This window comes from Macaca nemestrina, chromosome 7 (genome assembly GCF_043159975.1).
Source record: "Macaca nemestrina isolate mMacNem1 chromosome 7, mMacNem.hap1, whole genome shotgun sequence".
Taxonomy (NCBI): Eukaryota; Metazoa; Chordata; class Mammalia; order Primates; family Cercopithecidae; genus Macaca; species Macaca nemestrina.
This window is the reverse complement of record NC_092131.1, coordinates 159637628-159664698: the sequence shown is the minus strand read 5'-3', so window position 1 is coordinate 159664698 and position 27071 is coordinate 159637628. Positions and strand designations below refer to the sequence as shown.

At 44.4% G+C, this 27071-nt stretch overlaps 1 protein-coding gene across 4 annotated transcripts in view; it reads left to right on the top strand.

Annotated features, from left to right (window-relative positions):
- LOC105491693 (calpain 3) overlaps positions 1-27071 on the top strand; it is a 61804-nt gene that overhangs the window by 14133 nt on the left and 20600 nt on the right. For 3 of the 4 annotated variants that reach the window (XM_011758279.3, XM_011758294.3, XM_011758284.3), the window contains 6 exons: positions 18379-18448; positions 20078-20196; positions 21980-22113; positions 23142-23310; positions 24167-24310; positions 26827-26910. In XM_011758279.3, coding sequence (XP_011756581.1) covers positions 18379-18448; positions 20078-20196; positions 21980-22113; positions 23142-23310; positions 24167-24310; positions 26827-26910 — 720 coding nt within the window. Of the gene's footprint in view, positions 1-18378; positions 18449-20077; positions 20197-21979; positions 22150-23141; positions 23311-24166; positions 24311-26826; positions 26911-27071 lie in introns of those variants that run through there. The other variant, XM_011758300.2, reaches the window with a different exon arrangement.

Sequence of the window (27071 nt, the reverse complement as noted above, 5' to 3'; positions counted from 1 at the left end):
GCATGTTTTAATCCATTGCAGTCATTCTTCTTTTTCATGTTCAAATTGTCCCATCTTTGGACAGTAGGAGCCTGTGCATATTGCCTGTATCATTTCACATTACTCCATTAATCTTTTATCCTTTCCTTATTTTCTGGCCATAACAAAATGTGCCACGCCCATCTTGTACATTTCTTGCCTCACACCTAGAATGAATAATTTCTTCAAGAAACCTGGTTCCTTTGGTCTGAAATGGAGTGAAAGAAAGGGCATAAGATTGAGAGGACAGATGGCAACTTCCTAGGACCCAGCACTTGGCCATCGCATCAGCACTTTGTTTCTTTTTTTTCTTTTTCTTTTTTTTTTTTTTTTTGAGACAGAGTCTTACTCTTGTTGCCCAGGCTGGAGTGCAGTGGCGCCATCTCAGCTCACTACAACCTCCGTCTCCTGGGTTCAAGCGATTCTCCTGCCTCAGCTTCTGAAGTAGCTGGGACTACAGGTGCCCAGCATCATGCTTGGCTAATTTTTGTATTTTTAGTGGAGACGGGGTTTCACCATGTTGGCCAGGCTGGTCTCAAACTCCTGACCTCAGATGATCCACCCGCCTCAGCCTCCCAAGGTGCTAGGATTACAGGCGTGAGCCACCACGCCCAGCCTCGCATCAGAACCTTCAAGTTGGAAGCTTTCTGTCCATACCAGACAGTCTCTTGCTCTAATGACTTCTTCCATGTGCCCCACTGCCTCTAAAATTAATACTGACTCCTGTGTATCTTCTCAGCCAGGAATCATTTGACCTGTGTTACTCAGTTCTAAAAAGAAGAAATCCTCGGTTGGCACAAAATAAAAGTTACTCCATGCCAGCGTGAGAAGAGAGGGAGGGGGCTGAACCACAGAAAAACCTAGGCTGTGGCAAGAAGGTCTCTGCTGCTAGGCCTAGGACCCAGTTGTTTCTTCTCCCAGGAAAATTATTTACCTTTCCAATGAAGCTGGCTCAGCGAGTGGTCTGCTTGTGATCTGCTTTAAGAGTGTTACCTTGGCCGGGCGCGGTGGCTCAAGCCTGTAATCCCAGCACTTTGGGAGGCCGATACGGGCGGATCACTAGGTCAGGAGATCGAGACCATCCTGGCGAACACGGTGAAACCCCGTCTCTACTAAAAAATACAAAAAACTAGCCGGGCGAGGCGGCGGGCGCCTGTAGTCCCAGCTACTCAGTCTCTACTAAAAAATACAAAAAACTAGCCGGGCGAGGCGGCGGGCGCCTGTAGTCCCAGCTACTCGGGAGACTGAGGCAGGAGAATGGCATAAACCCGGGGGGCGGAGCTTGCAGTGAGCTGAGATCCGGCCACTGCACTCCAGCCCGGGCGACAGAGCCAGACTCAGTCTCAAAAAAAAAAAAAAAAAAAAAAAGAGTGTTACCTTTTTTCAGACAGTTGACAGAGAAGTGAGGTCACTGTCCTAGCCACAGAGAGGAAGAACTGGGGACATTGTGCAGAGTGGATAAGACAGCTAGAGTTAGAACCAAACAGACCCGGTCTCAACACTGACTCAGGCACTAGTAAGTCACATAAGTCACATTTTTTAAGTTTTGCTTTTCTCTTCTGTAATGAGGATAAGGATATTCCCATCATAGGGCTGATTTGAGTGGCATTCAGTAAGTTCTAGTAGGTGTGCAAGGTAAGGTAGCAATTACTATTAGCATAGGCAGCAAAGGGCAGGAGCATAACACAGTGATGAGGAGCACAGGCTGTGATGTCAGGCGAACTTCATTCAAATCCCAGCTCCACCAATTAACGATGTGACCTTGGGCAAATTATTGACCATTCCAAGGTCTCAGTTTCTGCATCTGTGACTAGAAAATGAAAATTCCTACTTTCATAGAGTTGTTGTAAGGATTAAATGAGATTCTATACGTAACATGCTTAATACAATGAGTCAATAAATAATGATGATAGTAACTGAAAGGCAAAATGAGGTACCCAGTTGAGAGCCAGCCTTCTGTCTACTCAGCAGAGAATCATGATAATGTCATCATGGGAGTAGCGGGGATAGGGAAGGTGCAAATGTTTCAGTGAAAATGACAATTCTATAAGTAACTTTTAGGAGCATCTTCTATTATATTCCACAAGACAGCAGCTCCTCCTGGGGGTCATGATGGGGACAGAGCTGTAGACATCATGGTGAACAAATTAAAGTGACTCAGCAGTTTAATGCTTACAGTGAGAGGGGCTGGGACAGAAATGGCCAAGAAATACAAGAAAAGATGCATTTTCCTAATTATAAATAAGGCAAAGCATCTTTTTTGTACACTTGTCTTTTTCTTGATCTGTATTTCACTGTATATGAAACACCTGCTAATGTCTTTTGCTCATTTTTCTACTGAGTTGTCTTTTTCAATTTGAATCGCAGGCATTCTTTATGTATCCTGGATACTAATCCTTTCTTGGTTAGATGTGTTACATACATCTTATCCCACCTTGTGACTTGCCTCTTCACTCTCTTAAGAATACTTTTCTTAGGCTGGACGCCATGGCTCATGCCTGTAATCCCAGCACTTTGGAAGGCTGAGGTAGGCAGATCACCTGAGGTCAGGAGTTCAAGACCAGCCTGGCCAACATGCCAAAACCCCATCTCTACTAAAAATACAAAAATTAGCTGGACATAATGGCAGGGGCCTGTAATCCCAGCTACTCAGGAGGCTGTGGCAGGAGAATCACTTGAACCCAGGAGACGGAGGTTGCAGTGAGCCAAAATCCTGCCACTGCACTCCAGCCTGGGTGACAGAGCAAGACTCCATCTTAAAAAAATTTAAAAATTTTTTAAAAATTCAAAAAAAGCCTGTTGGGATTTTTATTGCAGTTGCATTGAATCAATATGGGAAGAATACATCTTGACAATATTGAGTCTTCCTATCCATGAAGTGGGGATGTTTCTCCATTTAAATAGGTGTCTTTTAATAAAAGTTTTATGATTTTCTCAATGACATCTTGAACATCTTTTTTGTTTGTTTGTTTGTTTGTTTGAGATGGAGTTTCATTCTTGTTGCCCAGGCTGTAGTACAATGGTGCAATCTCGGCTCACTGCAAACATCACCTCCCAAGTTCAAGCAATTCTCCTGCCTTAGTCTCCCAAGTAGCTGGGATTACAGCCATGTACCATCATGCCTGGCTACTTTTGTATTTTTAGTAAAGACAGGGTTTCACCATGTTGGTCAGGCTAGTCTCAAACTCCTGACCTCAGGTGACCCCCCACTCCTCGGCCTCCCAAAGTGCTGGGATTACAGGCATGAGCCACTGTGCCCAGCCTGCCTTGAACATCTTTTGTCAGATTTATTCCTAGGCATCTTTTAACAAAAATAGTTAAATAAAAGTCATTTTTGTTAGTGGCATCTTTCTTAAAATTGTACTCAGTTGCTCAGGTATAAACATGCATTTGACTCTTATATGCAATATATTTGCTAAACTAATAGTAATTCTAGTAATTTTTTTCTTTTTTTTTTTTTTGAGATAGAGTCTTGCTCTGTCACCCAGGCTGGAGTGCTCACTGTAACCTCCACCTCCCAGGTTCGAGTGATTCTCCTGCCTCAACCTCCTAAGTAGCTAGGATTACAGGTGCCCGGCACCACATCCAGCTAATTTTTGTTTTTTTTTTTTGAGACGGAGTCTTGCTCTGTCTCCCAGGCTGGAGTGCAGTGGCCGGATCTCAGCTCACTGCAAGCTCCGCCTCCCGGGTCTACGCCATTCTCCTGCCTCATCTTCCTGAGTAGCTGGGACTACAGGCGCCTGCCACCTCGCCCGGCTAGTTTTTTGTATTTTTTTGGTAGAGACGGAGTTTCACCGTGTTAGCCAGGCTGGTCTCGATCTCCTGACCTAGTGATCCGCCCGTCTCGGCCTCCCAAAGTGCTGGGATTACAGGCTTGAGCCACCACGCCCGGCCTTAATTTTTGTATTTTTAGTAGAGATAGGGTTTCACCATTTTGTCCAGGCTGGTCTTGAACTCCTGACCTCAAGTGATCTGCCCACCTCGGCCTCCTAAAGTGCTAGGATTAAAGGCATGAGCCACCACTCCCAGCTGTAATTCTAGTAATTTGATTGTAGATCTGTAGATTCTATATTGTTATGTAGATAGATAATTTAGAAATAATGACAGGGCTGCCAAGTACCTTTTGCAGTAGCCTCATTCTTGTTCTATAGCACTGGCTAAACCCTTCAGCATAATGTTAAAGGTAAAGAAAATAACAGGAATCCTTTTCTGGTTCCCAATTTTAAAGAGAATTTTTTTTTTTTTGAGACGGAGTCTCGCTCTGTCGCCCAGGCTGGAGTGCAGTGGCCAGATCTCAGCTCACTGCAAGCTCTGCCTCCCGAGTTTACACCATTCTCCTGCCTCAGCCTCCTGAGTAGCTGGGAATACAGGTGCCCGCCACCTCGCCCGGCTAGTTTTTTGTATTTTTTAGTAGAGACAGGGTTTCACCGTGTTAGCCAGGATGGTCTCGATCTCCTGACATTGTGATCCGCCCACCTCGGCCTCCCAAAGTGCTGGGGATTACAGGCTTGAGCCACCGCGCCCGGCCGAGAATATTCTTAATTTTTCACTGTTGAATAGATTAATAGATACCATTTATCATTAAGAAAGTCCCCCACTAGTCTTGCTGTGCCTTAAAAGATTTTTTGAAATCATAAATGGTTGTTGAACTTTATAAAATACTGTTCCCCATCTGTTGAGAAAATCATGTAATTATCCTCCTTTAAAAAGTTAATATGCAAAATTACATTAATTGAGTTTTCTAATGTTGACACCTGGCATTCTTAGAAAAGCACATTTAGACCATATTAACGTTCTTACATATCACTGAATTTTGGTTTGCTAATCTTTTATTTAGGTTTTTTATTGTCTGCTCATAGATAGATCATAGCTTTATGAGATTGGCTTATTATTTATCTTTCTTGTGCTGTCCAATTTTGATAATATAAAATGAATGCAGAGGCCGGTCATGGTAGCTCACGCTTGTAATCCCAGCACTTTGGGGGGCTGAGGTGGGCAGTTCACTTGAGGTCAGGAGTTCGAGACCAGCCTGCCCAACATGGCAAAACCTGTCTCTACTAAAAATACAAAAATTAGCCAGACATGATGGTGCATGCCTGTAATCCCAGCTACTTAGGAGGCTGATGCACGAGAAACGCTTGAACCCAGCAGGCAGAGCTCAGCTCAAACATTGCAGTGAACCGAGATCGCACCATTGCACTCCAACCTGGGCAACAAAGCAAGACTGTGTCTCAAAAAGAAAAAAATGAATGCGGGATGTGCCTTGTTCTGAAAGAGACTGCATAAGATTAAAACTAAATGTTCCTTAAATACTTGGTAGCATTTTGCCAATGTTTTCTTTAAAGGAAGATTTCTATCTACAACCTCTTTAATAATCATGGGATCATTTGAAATTGTTTTTCTTCTTGAGTCAGTGGTAATATTTATTTTTCTAGGAATTTGTAGTGATCCTATCTCAGAGGTGTTTGTTTTTGGCTTTAAAGTCAGTTTTGCTGAGTATTAGCGAAGGTACACAAGCTTTTGGGGCAAGGTTTGTGTTGTATATATTTTTATCTTTCTTTTACTTTCAGCAGTTCTATGTTCTAATATCATGGGTATATTTCTTATAAACCGCTATGGCTTTTTAAGCAAACACATTCTAAAAACCTTTGTCTTTTAGCTAGAAATGTTAGTCTGTTTACATTGATGATAAGTATTAATATATTTTGGGTTTGTTTCATTATCTTAACCATATACTTTGTATTGCCTTTTAAATGTTCTTTGTTTCTTTTATCTACCCTTCTTTTAAATTTATTATAAGTGGATTTTTTTCTTTTTTTCCTTTCTACTAATTTGAAAGATATAGACGATTTTTGTTTTTCCATTGATTGCCCCAAAAATGTTAACATACATATTAATCTTACAAAGTCTGAACTTAATCAATAATTTTATTTTTCTCTTAATATGAGAACCGTAGAACATTTTAACCCTAAATACTCCTCTCCTAACTAATATGCCATTGTTGTTATTCAGAATTTTAGTTCTTTCTTTTTCTGTTTTTTTGAGCTGGAGTCTTGCTGTCACCCAGGCTGAAGTGCAGTGGCGCCATCTCAGCACACTGCAACCTCTGCCTCCCAGGTTCAAGCAGTTCTTCTGCCTCAGCCTCCCTAGTAGCTGGGATTACAGGCACCCACCACCACGCCTGGCTAATTTTTGTATATTTAGTAGAGACAGGGTTTTGCCATGTTGGCCAGGCTTGTCTCGAACTCCTGACCTCAGGCCATCTGCCCGCCTCAGCTTCCCAAAGTGCTGGGATTACAGGCATGAGACACCACACCCTTTAAAGATAAAGGCCCTATCTTTATTTTTCAACCTTAAAATGAGAAATTATAATTTTTAATCCAGTCAATATTTGCTTAGATTTACACATGTTTACCAGTTTCTTTACTTACTGTTTTTGTTCTATCCTGTGTCTTAGATTGTTCCTTCTAGAATAATTTTACTTTTTCTTGAAGTACAATGTTTAGAAGTTCTCTCAGTAAGGGTCTATTTGTAGTAAGTAAGAACGCTGCATTTTTATTTGTATGAAATTTGCTGTCACTCTTGAAAAGTTTTCCTGTATAATCAGTCCTAGGTTGATGCTAGTACTATCTTCTGGCTTACACTGCTGTTGAGAAGCAGCAGTCTTTCTAATCAGTGTACCTTCACAGGCCATCTGTCTTTTTCTCTGACTCTTGGAGAACTTCTCTTTATCTATGGCATTCTGCAGTATCACTATGTTGTGCCTGATGAGCTCAAGTATTTGGAGGATCTCTTGCTGCTAAAAAGCATGGTAAATACATAGAAAAAGAAGAGAATTATCAGTAACAGGAAGAAAGGAACATTTATACAGAAAGGAAATATAATTACAACATATCACTTAGCTAAGAAGTAAACAATATTTACCTAATAACCCTAAAGTAAATAATGAATTTTGATTTTACCAAAAATTTTTTGTTTTGTCTTGAGACGGAGTCTCACTCTTTTGCCCAGGGTGGAGTGCAATAGCACAGTCTTGGCTCTCTGCAATCTTCACCTCCCAGGTTCAAGCTATTTTCCTGCCTCAGCCTCCTGAGTAGCTGCGGTTACAGGCATGCACCACCACGCCCGGCTAATTTTTGTAATTTTAGTAGAGACCAGTTTCACCGTGTTGGCCAGGCTGGTCTTAAACTCCTGACCTCAAGTGATCCACCCGCTTCAGCTTCACAAAGTGCTTGGATTACAGGCATGAGCCACTGTGCCCAGCCTGAGTTTACCAAAATTTATGACATAGTTATTTTGGGAAAATGGTGGGCAGAATATAGTACAAGAAGCCTAAATCTGATTCACAAAACAGAAGTTCTGGTACTTTGTAAAAATAACAAATTAGAATAATAAAATAAGCATATTAGTTATTTTAAAATATGGGGTAAATACCAGTGAAAGAGCTAAAAGAATTCAAAGTGGCTGCCTCTGAGGAGAGGGATTTGGAGATGGAAAGAGGAAAGGAAAGAAACTGCTATTGCATTGCTTTACATGGTCTTTTGTATTATTTGTTTTTTTGTTTGTTTGTTTGTTTGTTTGTTTGTTTTTGAGACAGAGTCTCACTCTGTCCCCCAGGCTGGAGTGCAGTGGTGTGATCTTGGCTCACTGCAAGCTCCGCCTCCCGAGTTCATGCCATTCTTCTGCCTCAGCTTCCCAAGTAGCTGGGACTACAGGCGCCCGCCACCATGCCCGGCTAAGGTTTTGTATATTTTGGTGGAGACGGGGTTTCACCATGTTTGCCAGGATGGTCTCGATCTCCTGACCTCATTATCTGCCCGCCTCGGCCTCCCACAGTGCTGGGATGACAGGCGTGAGCCACTGCTCCCAGCCTTATTATTTGCCAATGTGGCAAAACCCTGTCTCTATTAAAAATACAAAAATTAGCCAGGCATGGTGGTGTGTGCCTGTAATCCCAGATATTTGGGAGGCTGAGGCGGGAGAATTGCTCAAACCCAGGAGGTGGAGGTTGCAGTGAGCCGAGATCACGCCACTGCACTCCAGCCTGAGTGACAGAGCAAGACCCTATCTCAAAAATAAATAAATAAATAAATAAATAAAGTCATTGGTTTCAAACTTTAGTGAACACAAGACTGTCCTGGTGAACCTATTCCAAATGCAGAGTCCCAGACCCCTACCAAATCCTCAAGTAGGGATGGGCCCTGGGATGGGCCCTGGGAATCTGTATTTTCATCTGGCAGACCAGATGATTCTGATGCATGAAGTTCAAAGATCGCACTTCGAGAAGCACAGATTAGACAAAGGCCATCAGGCGTTCATGAGCAGACAGGGAGACTGGGCATCCTCCTAGCGGGCAAGCCACCAGGCCTGAGTTTCCTCCCATGTCAGCTCCCTGGTCTTACATTAGAGCTGCCTATTTAAGCACAGTGCAAGTTGAAAAAGCTGTGCTTTCTTATGAATATAATTCCCACACGACACACATTCATCTGCTTTCCCCATCCAGCACATTCTCCACCCTAAAGGTCCTGAATTTGCAACAACAGATGTCTGCTCACTGCCACGGAGACCTACTCTTAACAGGGACTTCCATTTGCGGTCAAGTTACCTACCCTCTGCATCATTTTCACATAAGAGAGTCCCTAAATGACTGGTCAAGGTCTTTGAGGGGTGGGCCAGGGACATCAGGAGTGTGAAGGTGTCATCACCTCCAAACAATGGCATGGAGCAGATTCCTCCTATGCATTCAGTTACCTGTATAGGATTAGTATATCAGAAGGTCCCATGCTATAGCCTTTTGATCACCAGTGTCAAAGGCATGAACACCTTTTGCTGAGACGAAGTAAGCCTCTCTGTAACTATATTAATATTTTCTTTTTAGAGGAAGAATCCCAGCAAGGCTGATGAAGGTGCCCTAAGGGTCCTCAGGCCATTGCAGTCGATCCCGAGGCTGTCCTTGGAACTCTCTCTCCCCTCCTTGGCTCCCTCTCACAGTGTTGCTCCTAGACCACAGGCTCAGGGGCCTCCAGTCAAAGGTGCTGACTCTGACCATGACCTTTCTCTGGTCTGTTTTCATTTGCATGGTGTTGCTGAGGGTGGAAGAGCTATATCGGCTCCAGGCCATTCCCAAGAGGATTAGGCCTGGGCTGAGGATGCAGTGGGAAGAGGCAGCAGGGAAGGCCCAGCTCCACTCCCTGAGCACTCGTCATGCCCTGCCTGCTGTCAGGATTCTTCTGTGACTGTGTGATCCGAGAGAGGGACAGGAGAAAATGCCCCTCAAGTTTGAGGAGCAGGATTTTGTTGTTCTCAAACAAAGATGTCTGGCCCAGAAGTGCCTCTTTGAAGATCATGTGTTCCCAGCAGGTGTTCAGGTCCTGGCCTCCCATGAGCTGAGCCACAAAACCAAGATTAAGGCCATCATGTGGAAAAGGCCAAAGGTAGGGATGGAGGGGATGGGGCTTCAGCAGCCAGCTCTTGGGGAACAAGAAGCCAAGTGGTCCAGAGCCAGAGGCCATGGATCTGTCCTCTGGGCAATTGACTTATCAAGGGTCTCTTTATCCAAGATACCTTTCTGCTTCCTCCTGAAACTGGAGATGTTATTTTCTATTCCTGAGCTAGAGATTATTATAACACTTTATGGGTCCCTGAAATCATAAATATTTTTAGGGAGCTAATGCACTGTAGTCGAATATCATATCTCTTTTTTCTTTTTTTCTTTTTTTTTTTTTTTTGAGAGAGAGACTTGCTCTGTCACCCAGGCTGGAGTGCAGTGGCTTGATTATAGCTCACTGCAGCCTCAATCCCCCAGGCCCAAACAATGATCCCACTTCACACCTCAGCCTTCCGAGTAGCTGGGACCCCAGGCATGTGCCACCACCTTTTTATTTGTTTAAATAAATAAATTTATTTATTTATTTATAGAGATGGGGCCTCACTGTGTTGCCCAGGCTGGTCTCAAACCCCTGGGCTCAAACAATCCTTCTACCTAGGCCTCCCAAAGTGCTGGGACTACAGGCAAGATCCATTTCACCTGGCCTCATGTCGCTTCTTCAGAGCAGGTGTTTTGGGGGTGGGAGAGTAGAGTGGTTAAAAGTACTAAGGCTCACAGTTTCAGGGAGAGTTCTGTGGAAGGTGGTGAACAGTAAAGAAATGGAAGGATGGAGACCTGCCTTCTTAATCTTTCACCTAACGCTTGTTCATTCATGTGCTGTCACTTCTGTTTAAGTGGAAAGGTCCGTGCTGAGCAGCCAGAGTCCTTACAGGATGAAGCAGTTTGCATCAGGCTACCTTATGGTGCAACCTATAAGCCCCTCGTGTCAACTTGAGTAGATGAAAGTGCCTGGGAGTGTGTAGCACAAGGCCCTTCTTCCTGCTTGGAGAGGCTTAGAGCTCCAAAAAGCGTTCACTGCATTTAGAGCAGGCGAGAAACTCTCTAGACCAGTAGGCTCTGAGGAGGGTGTATACAACCCAGTAGATCTGCAAGATGATCTGTTGGAGTGGATGAAAAAACTGTTAGAAGTATTTATATCTTTTTTTTTTTTTTTTTGAGACGGAGTCTCCCAGGCTGGAGTGCAGTGGCCGGATCTCAGCTCACTGCAAGCTCCGCCTCCCAGGTTCACGCCATTCTCCTGCCTCAGCCTCCCGAGTAGCTGGGACTACAGGCGCCCGCCACCTTGCCCGGCTAGTTTTTTGTATTTTTTTAGTAGAGATGGGGTTTCACCGTGCTAGCCAGGATGGTCTCGATCTCCTGACCTCGTGATCCGCCTGTCTCGGCCTCCCAAAGTGGTGGGATTACAGGCTTGAGCCACCGCACCCGGCCTATATCTATTTTTTAAATAAACCATAAATTTCAGAATGGTTTTAGATTTACAGGAAAAAAAATGTGAAGATGGTACAGAGTTCTCATATACCTTGCAGTCATTTGTTCCTATTACCAACATCTTGCATTAGTATAGTACATTTGCTACAACTAATTAGCCAGTGTTAATATATTATTATTAGCTGAAGTCCATAATTTTTCTTAGTATTTTGTCTGATGTCCTTTTTCTGTTCCAAGATCCCACCCAATATACGACATTATGTTTAGTAGTAACATTTTCTTAGCCTTCTCTTGGCTCTGACAGTATCTCTGCCTTCCCTGGTGTTTTATGACCTTCACAGGTCAGGTATTCTGTAAAATAATGACCCTCAATTTACATTTGTCTGCTGTGTTTCTCCTTATGGGCTTAAGGGTTTGGGGGAGGAAGACCACAGGGTAAAGTGCCATTTTCGTCACATTATATATCAAGGATGCAGACAATAAACATGCCTTCTCATTGTTGGTGTTGACCTTGGTCATGTGGCTGAAGTAGTGCCAGTCAGGCTTCTCTACTGTGAAATTACTTCTTCCCCTCTTTCCATACTATACTCTGGAAGCAAGACACTAAGCATAAGCCCATACTTAAGCAAGGGGGAGTTGTGCTCCACCCTCTTGAGGGCAGAGGATCTGCATCAATTATTGGGAATCATTCTGTATGGGAGCTTTGACTATTCTCCCCATTTATTTATTCAGTCACTTGTTTATATCAATATGGATTCATGGATCTTGATTTTTAAGTCGTAATCCAATACTGCTTTATTTAGGTGCTCAGCTTGTCCCAGCTTTCTGCATTGGGGGCTCTCAGTTGGCTCCTGTGCCTATTTAACATGCCCTAATTGCTTGTGGGTTGTTTTTTTTTTTCCTTGAGCACTTTCTTACTTTCTGGCACTACCAGCTCATAATGTGTATCTCCTGCCCCAGTCCTAGAATCAGTCATTTCTCCAAGGAGCACTGGTTTCTTTTATTGCAAAAGGTATTAGATATCAAGATCTGGTTGCTAAGTCTGCTCATTGCTACCGGAGTGTGATTGCTTCTGTTCCTCTCAGCTGATAGAGAAAGGAGATATGTGGGTGTACTAAGCCAGCGATCTACACATATCTATAATACTTCTATGTATAACCATCTCACATATCTGAAAATACTTCTATATAAAGCGATTTGTATCTATACTAAGCTAAACATGAGTTCACACTGACATATCTAAATATTTCTTGGCCTTGTGTGTTAATATAAAAGGAATTTTTAAAATTTCGAATTCCAGTTGTTCATTGCTGGTATATAGAAAACTAATTGGTATTTATATACTAACTTGGAATCTTGCAACTGAGTTATATTCACTTACTAGTTCCCAGTGGATTTTTTGGGGTCATTTGTTTGGAATTTTCTACATAGACAATCGTGTCATCTGTAAATATAGTTTTTTTTTTTTGTTTCCAACATTTATATCTTTCATTTCTTTTTCTTATCTTGTTGCATTAGCTAAGACTTCCAGTATGACACTGAATAGGAGAGGTACAAGGGGACATCTTGCTTTGTTCCCAATCTTAAGGGGAAAGCATCTAGTTTCTCACCCTTAAGTATGAAGTTAGCTGTTATTATTTTTGAAAGCGGATGATCGTTACCAAGTTGAGGACATTCTCCTCTCTTCCTAGTTAGCTGAGAGGTTTTTTTAAATCATGAATGGGTGTCAGATTTTGTCAAGGGCATTTTCTCCATCAATTAATATGGTTATATGATTGCTCTTCTTAGCCTGTTGATGTGGTAAATTACATTAATTGATTATTGAATGTTGAACAAATCTTGTACCTCAAATAAATCCCACTTGGTCATGGTGTCTGTTTATACATTGTTATATTTGAGTTGCTCATGTTTCATTGAGGATTTTGCTTGTATGTTCATAACAGATATTGGTCTGTAGTTTTCCTTTATTACGATATCTTTTTCTGGCTTGCATATTAGGATAATGCTGGCCTGATAGAATGAGTTAGGAAGTGTTCCCTATGTTTCTATTTTATGGAACATATTGTGGAAAATTCATATTATTTCTTCCTTGAATATTTGGTAGAATTCACTAGTGAAACCATCTGATTCTGGTGCCTTGTTTTTTGGAGGGTTATTAATTATTGACTCAATATTCTTGATAGGTGTAGCACTATTCAGATTATCTAATCCTCCTCAAATGAATTTTGGTAGTTTTTATCATTCAAGAACTTTGTCAGTTTCACCTGTTATCAAATTTGTGGGCATGGAGCTGTCCATATATTTCTTTATTATCCCTTTAATGTCCAAAAGTTCAGTAATGATTGCAGGAGTCCTGCAGACCCCAGCTCCCACGACAGATGAATAACATACCAAGACACTGATATTTAGTGAAAGAGCAGCCAGGGGTCCAAGCCGCTCACAGACACTAAGGAAGGTGCTGTAAACAGTCAGCAGCCAAGGCCCTGACTAGCTGGCCCTATGGGCATTTATTTAGCACAGTTTTAATGACAAAGGCTTTGAGTCAACATACCTGTGGGTAATTAAGTGAATTCACTGCCTTCAGCCAAACACTATGCAAACCTCTAGGCCTTCCCAGAGGGTTTGTGTTTGTATCCTATAAATTCATCTTAAAATTTTTCCCACCAGCCTGACTGAACTCCCACAAGTGATAACCTGTCATTCATTTTTGATATTACTAATTTGTGTTTTCTGTTTTTCTTGTTTAGCATGGCTAGAGGTTTATCAATTCTATTGATCTTTCCACAGAACTATTTTTGTTTTCATTGACTTTCTATTGTTTTCTTGTTTTTTATTTCATTTATTTCTGCTCTGATTTTTTATTATTTCTTTTCTTCTGCTTGCTTTAGGCTTAAATATCTCTTCTTTAGTGTCCTAAGGTGGAATATTGCTTACTGATTTTTCTTTTCTTTCTTTTCTAACTTTCGCATTTAATGCTATAACTTTCTCTTTAAACATTGCTTTTGTTGCATCCCACAAATTTTGATGTTATATTTTTATTTTCACTTAGTTGAAAATATTTTGTAAATTCTTTTGACATTTCTTCTTTGGCCCATGTGTTATTTAGAACTGTGTTGTTTGGTTTCCAAATAATTTGGGATTTTCAACTATCTTTTTGTTATTGATTTCAGGTATCATTCTACTGTGGTCTGTGAAGACACTTATGCTTTCTATTCTTTTAAATTGGTTGCCGGATGCAGTGGTGCACCCCTGTAATCCTAGCACTTTGGGAGGCCGAGGCAGGTGGATCATGAGGTCAGGAGTTTGAGACCAGCCTGACCAACATGGTGAAACCCCGTCTTTACTAAAAATACAAAAATTAGCCAGGCGTGGTGGCATGCATCTGTAATCCCAGCTACTCAGGAGGCTGAGGCAGGAAACTCACTTGAACTGGGAGGCAGAGGTTGCAGTGAGTGCTGAGATCACACCACTGCACTCCAGCGTGGATGACAGAGAGAGACTATCTCAAAAAAGAAAAATTTGGTTAAGGTGTATTTTATGGCTCAGAATGTGGTCTATCTTACTGACTTGTTGCATATGAGTTTGAGAAAATGGTTTATTCCGCTATTGTTGGATGTAGACTTCTATTAATGTCAATTTGATCCAGTTGGTTGATAGTGTTGTTCAGGTCAGCAATATCCGTATTGCTTTTCTGCCTGCCTGCTTGATCTATAATTACTGAAAGAGGGTGTTGACGTCACCAACTATAATTTTGGATTTGTCTATTTCTCCTTTCAGTTCTATCACTCTTTGCCTCATGTATTTTGATACTCTTGTTAGGTGCACACACATTTAGGATTGTATGTCTTCTTGGAAAATTGACCAATTGATCTGTTCATCTATATGTAATGCTCTCCTTATCTCTGATAATTGTCCTTGTTCTGAAATCTGCTGTTTCTGAAATTAATACAACTACAACTTTCTTTTGATTATTGTTAGCATGATACATCCTTCCCTATGTATGAGTTTTTATATTTAAAATGGGTTTCTTGGCCAGGCATGGTGGCTCACGCCTGTAATCCCAGCACTTTGGGAGGCTGAGGCGGGCGCATGACCTGAGGTCAGAAGTTTGAGACCAGCCTGACCAACATGGTGAAACCCCATCTCTACTAAAAATACAAAAGTAGCCGAGTATGGTGGCACATGCTTGTAATCGCAGCTACTCAGGACGCTGAGGCAGGAGAATCGCTTGAAACCGAGAGGTGGAGACTGTGCCATTGCACTCCAGCCTGGGCGACAAGAGCGAAACTCTGTCTCAAAAAAATAAATAAATAAAGTGAGTTTCTTGCAGACAACATATAGTTGAGTCTTGTTTTTATCTACTTTTACAGTCTTTGCCTTTAAATTGGTGTATTTTGATCATTCACATGTAAGTGATTATAATATAGTTAGATTACTACCTACATGTTTGTAACTGATTTCTATTTATTGCATTTGTTCTTGTCCCCTCCCCTTTTTCTGGGGCTTCTCTGGTTTAACTGAAAGGTTTTTTTTGTTTTTTGTTTCTTGTTTTTTGAGACAGAGTCTCGCTCTGTCGCCCAGGCCAGAGCGCAGTGGCGTGATCTTGGCTCACTGCGAGCTCTGCTTCCTGGGTTCACACCATTCTCCTGCCTCAGCCTCCTGAGTAGCTGGGATTACAGGCACCCGCCACTACACCTGGCTAATTTTTTTTGTATTTTTTAGTAGAGATGGGGTTTCAACGTGTTAGCCAGGATGGTCTTGATTTCCTGACCTCCTGATCCGCCCGCCTCAGCCTCCCAAAGTGCTGGGATAACAGACCTGAGCCACCACACCCGGCTGAAAGTTTTATATTTTATCCTTTTACCTCCTCATTTTTGTCATCTTGTTTGTTTTTTTGGTTTTTTTTTTTTTTTTTTTTTTTTTGAGACAGGGTCTGGCTCTGTCACCCAGGCTGGAATGCAGTGGCATGATCTTGGCTCACTGCAACTTCCGCCTCCTGGGCTCAAGCGATCCTCCCATCTCAGCCTCCTGAGTAGCTAAGACTACAGGTGCATGCCATGCCACCATGACCAACTAATATGTGTGTGTGTGTGTGTGTGTGTGTGTGTATATATATATATTTTTTTTTAAAGACGGGATTTTGCCATGTTGCCCAGGCTGGTCTCAAACTCCTGAGCTCAAGCAATCTGCCCACCTTGGCCTCCCAAAGTGCTGAGATTACAGGTGTGAACCTGTGGCACCCGGCCTTACCTCCTCTCTTGGTATATCAATTATATTTATTTTTTCCAATTCTAGTGGTCATGCTAGAGTTTCCAGTATACGTTTTCAACTAAGTCCACCCTCAAATAACTCTATACCATTTAGTTTGTAGTATGGGTATTTTATAACAAAGTATTACCATTTCCTTCCTTCCTTTGCTTATGACATTACTGTCATTCGTTTCACTTACCTGTATGCTATAATTGCTCAGCACATTATTTTTATTATAATTTTAACTAAGTTACCCTTTAGATTAAGAATTTATTTTATCTTCATTTATTTCCTCTCCAGTGCTCTTCCTTTCTTTATGTGGGTCCAAGTTTCTGATCTATATCATTTTTCTTCTCCCTAAATAACTTCTTTCAACATTTCTTTATGGCAAGTCTGCTGGCAATGAATTTCCTCTACTTTTGTTTGTCTGATTAAGCTGCAGAATAACAATATTAATAATATCATTACCAAAATAATTCCTGAAAACAGTGTAGTCTTTCCATAGGCTTTCTTCTTTCACCTTTCATTTAAAATGGTTTTAAATAGTTGTTCATTGCCCGAACACTATAGGCAATATATTACATACTTTACATCCTCCCTTTAATCAGCATGTACTTTGTTGGGCTTTTTTGTTGTTGTTGTTGTTGTTGTTTTGTTTGTTTGTTTTGACAGAGTCTCACTCTGTCGCCCAGGCTGGAGTGCAATGATGCGATCTTGGCTCACTGCAACCTCTGCGTCCAGGCTCAAGCAATTCTCCTGCCTCAGCCTCCTGAGTAGCTGGTACTACAGGCATGAGCCACCACGCCTGGCTAATTTTTATATTTTTAGTAGAGAGGGGATTTCGTCATGTTGGCCAGGCTGGTCTTGAACTCCTGGCCTCGTGATCCACCCACCTCGGCCTCCCAAACTGCTGCGATTACAGGTGTGAGTCATTGCACCCAGCCATCATGTAGTTTTAAATCTACAAATAACGATATACTAACTACTTATTCCCAGTTCTTATGTTAATGTCCTTCTAAACCTTCTGGTTGTCTGAAAGTTATTCTTTAGTATATTCCTCAGGAAGAGCTTCTGGGAACAATATTCCCTGAATTCTTATGTATTAGAAACAGTTTGCCCACATCCCTTATTCTTGAAATGAATAAAAGAAGTCATGTTGTATATAAATCCTTGGTTCACATTTTCTTTCCTTGAGCATCTTAAATATACTGCTCCAATTGCTTCTGGCATTAAAAAAAAGAAGTCTTTACTAAGAATACGAAAACCAGCCAGGCGTGGTGGCACACATCTGTAGTCCCAGCTACTCGGGAGGCTGAGGCAGGAGAATTGCTTGAACCTGGGAGACGGAGTTTGCAGTGAGCCGAGATGGCACCACTGCACTCCAGCCTGGGTGACACAGTGAGACTCTGTCTCAAAAACAAAACAAAACACTGAATCTATATTTTATTTTAATTAATTTATTATTATTATTATTTTGATTCTCCTGTCTCAGCCTCCCAAGTAGTTGAGATTACCTGTCACCATGCCTGGCTGATTTGTGTATTTTTAGTAGAGACAGGGTTTCACTATGTTGGCCAGGTTGGTCTCGAACTCCTGACCTCAAGTGATCCACCCGCCTCGGCCTCCCAAAGTGCTGGGATTACAGGCGTGAGCCACCGCGCCCGGCCGACACTGCCCTAACTCTCAAAGTGCATCCTTACTCGGATAGTATGACAGTGTGGGAAGCAGCATGGGACAATATAAAAAGGAGACATGCTTCTGGCTTCTGCCACTTACTAGCTGTTTGTCTTTGCACGAGTTTCTTAACCTCGCTGGGCCTCAGTTTCATTATCTGAAAAATAAGAATGATAGTATTCCCTTCATAGGGCCAAATGGAATACTATCAGGAACACTACATAATGGAACTCCATAAATAATAGCTGCTGAAGCCGGGCGCGGTGGCTCACACCTGTAATCCCAGCACTTTGGGAGGCCGAGGCGGGCGGATCACGAGGTCAAGAGATGGAGACCATCCTGGCCAACATGGTGAAACCCCATCTCTACTAAAGATACAAAAATTAGCTGGGCGTGGTGGTGCATGCCTCTAGTCCCAGCTACTTGGGAGGCTGAGGCAGGAGAATCACTTGAACCCCAGAGGCAGAGGTTGTGGTGAGCCAAGATCACACCACTGCACTCCAGCCTGGGGACAGAGTGAGACTCTGTCTGAAATAAATAAATAAATAAATAAATAAATAAATATTCTATATATACACACACTATTATTATTACCTGGTCATTTCCTTTTCGTTTCACAGGAAATTTGCGAGAATCCCCGATTTATCATTGATGGAGCCAACAGAACTGACATCTGTCAAGGAGATCTAGGTAGGAAAGTGCCTCATATCAGATCCTGCCAGATGATCAAGGGGTGATTACAAGGTGTGATCCCTTTCCAGGAGGTAAAGGGACAATCTGTTCTTGCTTCTAGTAACTTTTTGGAAGATTTTTTATAACAGTTGCTTTATGGTCGTTTACATGCTGGCGATGGCTTCGTTTCCTCCTATATGCCTCTTTCGCACTCTGCCATGCATCACAGGGGGTATATGCATCCTGTGGCCTCTTCTCCAGCATCTCAAGGACACTTACATACCCCACTCAGCATGACAAAAGCCCTGCTTTTCCCTGTACCCGTCTTTCTTGGAAGACAGCTCTCTGACTGTGCACCAAGCATGCCCCTTGGGCATGGAGACTCTAGATACACACAAAAGGCATCGCCAGGGAAAGCACTTGTAACTGGAACCCCTGTTTAAATTGCCCCAGCACAGCTCCGTATTAAAGGAGTCTTTCAACAAAGATGGCATCTGCCATGTAGATGAGCATCTAATTTTCTCTTTGGTTAGCTTGGCTGCTCCATCTGATCTTCCTCTCTCTCGACCTCTTGTTCAGAAAGTATTGTCTTTGGTGTGGACTATAAGCAAGCTCTATGAAGTAAAATTGGAGAGAACATCAACAGAAACAATTTAAATTTGAGGAAAAGGGGCACCCAAGACCAAATGAAAGGAATTTGTCTTATTTCGTTCCAGAAAGGGAGGCGGAGAAGAAATCAGATGAATATCTGGGTTCCTGCACCTGGGGGAAGGCTTCCTGCAGAGCCCTGGACATAATACTCTGGGACCTTCAAACCAATACACTCTTTCCAAGGAAAGACTGGCTGCTTCCGAGGAGCGTAGGGGAGGGTGGCTGCAGGCAGCTCTCGTCTCCCCTGCACACTCTCAGTTGCATTTCACTTAACCCATCCTCCTTAGAAGGCAGCTCTATGACCAGGTACACCCCCTATTACACACACACACACACACACACACACACACACAGAGAGAGAGAGAGAGAGAGAGAGAGAAAGAGAGAGAGCAAGAGCGCAAAGTGTTACCTCCAACTACATACAGTACTCTGTCAGAAAAGAACTCTAGAGAGTAAGAAAATGTCCCGCTCTCATTCCGTTGCCGGCAATGTCTCACTGCCCCCTAGAGACCGGTTCCAGGGCAGCTGCCTACCTGGCCTTCCTTCCAGTACCAATCATCTTGGTGGATGGTTCTCTGATGCTCAGTCTTCGCTGAGGTCGGAAGAGGAATTGGACTTACATTGCAAAGGCACGGGGCAGGGCGGATTTCCTACAGGTGTTAGGAAGAACAGCCCGGTTATGATCACCTACTGCTCTGTCTCCATTGAGGCCTAAAAAGGAAGTGAGTTTATACTGCAGTTGGAGGAACTGCCTGCAGCCTTGAGGAAAATGTCTAGTCACAGGGAGTAAGTTACCTGTTGATCATATTGTCAAGGAATTCCTGTCCAGTTCTCCTTCCCTGGGTTGACACCTCTGTAAGGTCAGATCTGGAAGTAGGACAGTGGGCACCAGGGGAGTTCCTGTTCAGGGAAGTGGAGTGGCTGGCTGGGATTGGGGCTTTTTCTTCCCAGGAGGAGCAGGACTGCTCACAATCTGTGCCCTGTGTCTGCCTGCAGGGGACTGCTGGTTTCTCGCAGCCATCGCCTGCCTGACCCTGAACCAGCGCCTTCTTTTCCGAGTCATACCCCATGATCAAAGTTTCATCGAAAACTACGCAGGGATCTTCCACTTCCAGGTGAGGTAATGAGAGTGTAGTTAAGAGGGTCAGCTGCAGGACACCCACCGCGGGTCTCCTGGTCTTGACTTCCCAGAAGCTGGAGGAAACTTTCCACCCATCTAACCCCAGCAGCAACAGTGGGCATGGATCCCCTTAAGGCTTCAGGCCTGGGAGGAAGCAGTTGCTCTTATCTCTGGATCCCTAATCCCTCCCCCACCACCTTCCACTATGTCCCAGAAAGGCAGGAAGACGTCCTGTTTACTGTGGGTCTATTTTTGTCTTTGCAGCTGTCTGGCTGCTGTTACTGCCTGCAGCGCTTCTCAAGTAGGTCCCTAAGATACTAGCCCCGGGACACCACAGGACCCTTCAGGTTGTACAGGAACCCCTGTCCAGGGCTCCTGTGTACTTCTTCCTCTCTAAGGCATGGCGGTACCGAGGCTATCACTCCTCTCTTCCAAGCCCTGGAAGAAGAGTCTGCTTAACCTGGGGATCAGGCTTCTTGTCTGCCCTAGAACTGAGTCCGATGGTTCTAGAATCCATCCAGTTACTGGAAGTTTTCTGAGTCCCAGTCATCTTGGCATAGAGCTAGTGCTAGAGCAGAACCAAACCGAGTTCTACCTGTGAGGGTCTCGTAGGTTCTGGGATGCTGGGGAGTCAGCCTGTCTCCAGCCTCAAAGGCTCCCTCATGTCCCAGGATGACCCACGTTACCAGTTCTTGCTCTGCTGATCTTGCACCTCAGCACAGAAGGCCTCAGAAAAGGTCTATCCCCAGGCTCAGACTCCCCCTCCTGCTGCCTTGGGAACATGGCACATTTAAAGAGTCTTAGATCTAAAGGGCCTTAAACACAAATATCAGATAGATTTCTGTTCTCTTTTCAATGAGGGAGAAAGTGCCATTGAAAAGGAGACTAAACTGCATTTGGCTCTTTTCAGTTCAAACTGATTGATTCAAAAAAGAGCAACATCCAAACTTGAAATGATTGGACAATGTTCCTGCTACAGCTAGAATAGATTCTGGGTCACTTTGTTCCTCCATTTCAATCCTTGTTCTTCAGTTTGGCATCAAGAAATACCTAAATCAAGGCTAGGAGTGATGGCTCCCGCCTGTAATTCCAGCACTTCGGGAGGCCGAGGCAAGCGGATCACGAGGTCAGGAGATCGAGACCATCCTGGCTAACGCGATGAAACCCCGTCTCTACTAAAAAAATACAAAAAATTAGCCGGGCGTAGTGGTGGGCGCCTGTAGTCCCAGCTACTCGGGAGGCTGAGGCTGGAGAATGGCGTGAACCCAGGAGACGGAGCTTGCAGTGAGCCGAGATTGCGCCACTGCACTCCAGCCTGGGCAACAGAGTGAGACTCTGTCAAAAACAAACAAGCAAGCAAAAAACCTAAATCAGTACAGTGCTTTCACTGCATAGTTCCCAACCCTGGCCACATTGAATCAGCTGGGGGCACCTGAGAGCACTGACAGCCAGGCCCTGCCCCCGACCTGCTGAGCAGGAGAATGAAAATCTTACATCTTAAGACACTCATGGAGCACCTACTGTACCCATTACAGGGCTGGACTCTGTGGAAGACATGAAGTGTATGTAACTCACTTCCAGCCCTCGAAAAGCACACAGTCCAGTTAGAGACAGATTCACACACCCCAAACCAGAATAGGATGAACAGGCACCCAGATGCAGAGTTTAGGAAATGATGCTGCTTTGGGATCCAAGAACCCCCTGAGGAATGTGGAGGAAGGACACATTTCCTAACAGTAATTTGAGTATGTGACTCTGTGCTTGACGCTTCTGTGCAGTTCTGGCGCTATGGAGAGTGGGTGGACGTAGTTATTGATGACTGCCTGCCAACCTACAACAATCAACTGGTTTTCACCAAGTCCAACCACCGCAATGAGTTCTGGAGCGCTCTGCTGGAGAAGGCTTATGCTAAGTAAGCAACGCTTTGGAATGTGAGATGGGACTAGAGGTGAGAAAGGGGGTTGCAAAATCCAGCCAAGGCCTCACTCACAGGAAGAGGCATGTGCCTCTGTACACGCATATGTGTGGGTGTTGGTGTCCAACTGTGACCCAAAGTTAGGGATCAGTTCCAGGCAGCAACAGCTCTAATTAAAAACATTACATTTACAAGTAGAAATGAAGATTTGCCTAGAAGACCTTTAGCTTTAGCTTACCAAGGCGAGTTCTTTCATTGCGCCTCCATGGTGGCATTGCAAGTCTTGGATCAGAGCATCCTATCTCTGGAGCTCAGATCCCAGGGTCTTGCTTGGCTCAACCTCACGTGCTTATAGCAGATTTATAAAACCATGTTGTCTCTCAACTTAAAAGCTCACCCCAGATGCTAATAATGGATTTAAAAAATTTTTTTGAAACAAGGTCTCACTCTGTAACGCAGGCTGGAGTGCAGTGGTGCAGTCACGGCTCACTGCAGCATTGACCTCCAGGGTTCAAGGTGCTCTTCCCACCTCAGCCTCCCAAGTAGCTGGGACTACATGTGGGCATCACCATGCCCGGTTAATTTTTGTAGAGACAGGGTTTTGCCATGTTGCCCAGACTGGTCTCGAACTCTTGGGCTCATGCAATCCACCAGCCTCGGCCTCCCGAAGTGCTGGGATTGCCGGTGTGAGCCACCACACCGGCAGCTGCTAATGACTTTAATGCAGCCCTTCCTCAAGGTTCAGGATGTAGTGAAAATAGCTCTCAGGAAGTGGGAATAGCTGGGTTTCAATCCCAGTGCCTCTGGCTCTCTGTGGTCTTGGGTGGGTCACTTAGCCTCTTGAGCTCAGTTTCTTCGTTTATGAAGAAAGGGAATCGTTTCCACCCCATTAGCTCACAGGGTTAATGTGGAATTGATGAAAGAACATCACAGCATCCAAGAGGTAAAGTTCTGGTGGCAGTGGTACCTGGACTTTGTTTCCTGGAACTCTGTGACCCCAAATTGGTCTTCATCCTCTTTCTAAGGCTCCATGGTTCCTACGAAGCTCTGAAAGGTGGGAACACCACAGAGGCCATGGAGGACTTCACAGGAGGGGTGACAGAGTTTTTTGAGATCAGGGACGCTCCTAGTGACATGCACAAGATCATGAAGAAAGCCATCGAGAGAGGCTCCCTCATGGGCTGCTCCATTGATGTAAGTCTGGGGTATGGGGCACAGGGCAGGGAGCTCCAAGTGTCAGGAAGCCTTTTACCCAATGAAGGGCAGCACAGAGCTTTTGTGTGGGACAGAGTGCATGTTTCGTTTGAGGAAGCAGGAACTGGCTGTCAACTTTGAGGACTGGGCATTTCTCAAGGGAGAACAGTTCTTGGGGATTTTCAATAAAGACACTGGTCAGGGACATTTCAAGCTCTGGAATGTCAGTGGAAATCAGTCCAGAGGCCTGTGTCAGTGGAGGCCTCCCTTGCTGATGCTCCTCAGTCTCAGCACGCTCCCATTAAGCTGGTCACATACTTGGCTGTGGACCTGAGCCCCCCATTTCCCTAAGAAAGCCCCCCAGTCACTGCACTTTCACCACACCCCCCACTTGGGACGTGGGCTTTGTGGTGTTACCTGGGAGAAGCTAAACCCGCAGCCCCTTTCAGTGCAAAGAAATGCTGTGAACTGAGACAGGAGCCAAGGGTAGGGAGATGGCCACCCGTGGCCAGGCCTCCTTCAGGGGGCATGTCTTCCCTGAGGGCTGCTCAGTATATTGCTATGATAGGCTTAGTGGTTTCCATCGGGGAGGATGGGGTCCAAGCTGAATTCCTGTCCCTTTCTCCCCATAAGACGCCCGGTGGAGCTTGGAAGATGAGTTAGCACACAACAGCATGGATGAACTTTTTTTTCCTGTATCATTTTTCTCCATCTTTCCTCCATTCGTGCTCTGTTGATCTCTCCTCTCTCCCTTTGTCTGTCCCATCTCTTCCTCCTCTCTCCTTCCCTTTCCACCCTTCTGTATTTGTTCTTTCCCTCTCCTGGGTTGTTCCCTGCTCTCTCTGTTGGGCCTCAGGATGGCACGAACATGACCTATGGAACCTCTCCTTCTGGTCTGAACATGGGAGAGCTGATTGCACGGATGGTGAGGAATATGGATAACTCGCTGTTCCGGGACTCAGACCTCGACCCCAGAGCCTCAGTTGAAAGACCGACCCGGGTGTGTATGCCTCCGATTATCAGGACTGACCATCCCTCCAACCCACACGACCCCGCCCTGCCAGTGTCAGACTCCCCTCAGCAGCCAGGGCCTTACCCACACACCCCTACCTGCCTCCTCCCAAGGGTCTGGGTTGAAATAACTTGCTCAGCCAAGGCTCCTGAAGAACGTGCAAGAACCAGGATTTTGGAGGGAATCTCTGCTGGAGTTTCTGCATATTCCATGGTCCAGGCAGTTCCTCTTATAACGAACTATCAGACAGAAATAGCAGAGAGACTTAATTTATTTTAAAATACTTTTCCTCTTCTAACGTATTCATTTATTCATTCAGCACTTATTTTTGAGCTCCTACTATGCTCCAGGCACTCCTCTAGCAAAGCAAATTCTCTCCTCTTTTTCAGTATTTGTGGAAAAAGCCAGGTCTCCCTCTTGTAGCGTTTATATTCTAATACTTTCATAAGTTATGCCTGCTCACTGGAGAATACTGAGCCATACAGAAAAACACAGAAGAAAATGTCACGTATATTTTTCCCCATGTAAAGATAACCACTGTTAACACCTAGTATATGTTCTTCCAGGATTTTTCTATGCACACACTGAATCTGTATTTTTATTTTTTAAATGTTTTCATATTGTATGTACCTCTTTGCAGCCTGCTTTTTTCAGTTAGTTTGATTTTTTTTTTTTTTTTTTTGGAGACCAAGTCTCGCTCTGTTGCCTAGGCTGGATCACAGTGGTGCCATCTCGGCTCACTGCAACCTCTGCTGCCCAAGTAAAAGTAATTCTCCTGCCTCAGCCTCCTGACATAGCTGGGATTACAGGTGCACACCACCACACCTGGCTAATTTTTGTATTTTTAGTAGAGATGGGGTTTCACCATGTTGGCTGGAATGGTCTTGAACTCCTGACCTCAAGTGATCCACCTGCCCCAGCCTCCCAAAATGCTGGGATTACAGGTGTGAACCACTGCGTCCAGCCTAGTTTGATATTCTTAATGTGCCCAAAGTATTCTCCTGTAACATTTTTTAGTAGCTACACAATATTCAAACACGCAGATATGTTATAATTTATTTACCCGATACCCTATTATTGGAAAGCTGAGTTTTTTTTCTTTGTTTTGTTTTGCTACTATTCTAAAATGCTATAATGAACGTTCCAATAGATACATCTTTGTATACATCCATGGTGACTTCCATAGGACAGATTCCCAGCAGTAGAATTGCTGGGTTGAATGATATGCTTAGGTAATGACAGAAGACTCATTTCAAGCAGCTTCCCAGGTCTACAACTAAGGATTAATGAGTCTCCCGCCCCCTCCCAGTCCATTCAGCATGATCTGGATCATGAGGACTGAGATCTGGAAGAGACTGAGATCTGGGAGAGGCTGAGATGCCAAAAGCCCTGGCTCCACCCATACCCCTCACCCTGAAAAAGGCTCTAGGAATTCTGCAGCCTAGCAAGGCTGTGGGAAGCTCATTTTAAAGCTGTTACGTTAGTCGGCACACGGAAGCCATAGAGAGCCTATCCAGGGCTCATGGGACTTTAGTGATCCTACCCTTCTGCCAAGGATCCCCCATGGCTGCAGCTTGGAAATTTCTGCAAATGGAAGAGCTACCCCTTAGGCACAGTCGTGTCTGAGCAGGGATCTCCTCGGGCCTTCTCAGAATTCTCTCCCTGGGCACTGGGACTCTTGATTTCTTGAATATTATGTTCTAGGTGGCTGTGGAGGAGGTGAGGGGATGTAAAGAAAAAGCCTAGACTTGGCCGGGCATGGTGGCTCATGCCTGTAATCCCAGCACTTTGGGAGGCTGAGGTGGGTGGATCACCTGAGGTCAGGAGTTCGAGACCAGCCTGGCTAACATGGTGAAACCCTGTTTCTACTAAAAATACAAAAAATTAGCTGGGCATGGTGGCACGTGCCTGTAATCCCAGCTACTCGGGAGGGAGGCAGGAAAATCGCTTGAACCCAGGAGGCGGAGGTTGCGGTGAGCTGAGATCGCACCACTGCACTCCAGCCTGGCCGACAGAGCGAGACTCTGGCTTGAAAAAACAAAAAGAAAAAAAAAAAGAAAAAGCTAGACTTACGTGTCATCTAACCCCTTTTCTCAACCCCTTTCTCTTCCAGGAATAGTCAACCCTGGATGGCCTCAGGGGAAGGGGGATCCTGAAGCCCAGGGCAGCCTCCAACTCTACCCCTTCCTCCTTTGAAGGATACTAAGGAATCCAGAAAGGAGGGGCAGGGACGCTGTTACCCACCCCATATCCCAGCATCCACATTGCTCTCTGATGGTCAGGACAGAGCCTTCTCAGGGAGACCAGCTTGTCTGGAGCTGTGTCTCTTGACACTCTTAAAGAGCCAGTGAAGGTCTCTTCGTGGTCATGAGGCACACCTTCAGCGAGCAGAGTGGCCTGTGTCTTCACAGAGCCCGGAAATTGAACTAGTATGAACTTTGCCTCCAAGCAGCAGAACTTCTGTTTCCCTGCCCCTAATAGGCTCTCTGGTTACTGCTTTACAGACAATCGTTCCCGTTCAGTATGAGACAAGAATGGCCTGCGGGCTGGTCAGAGGTCACGCCTACTCTGTCACGGGGCTGGATGAGGTGAGCCTGGTGGGGCTTGGTGGGGCAGGGGCACCCTCCTGGGTTAACCTCCTGAAGTCAGGACTTAGCTGTTGGGGCCCCTTCCCTGTCTGCAGAGCTTGCCTCTGATCAGGACATTCAGTTCAAGGTCCAAGCCACGCAGAGGGGCCTGTGAAACTGGT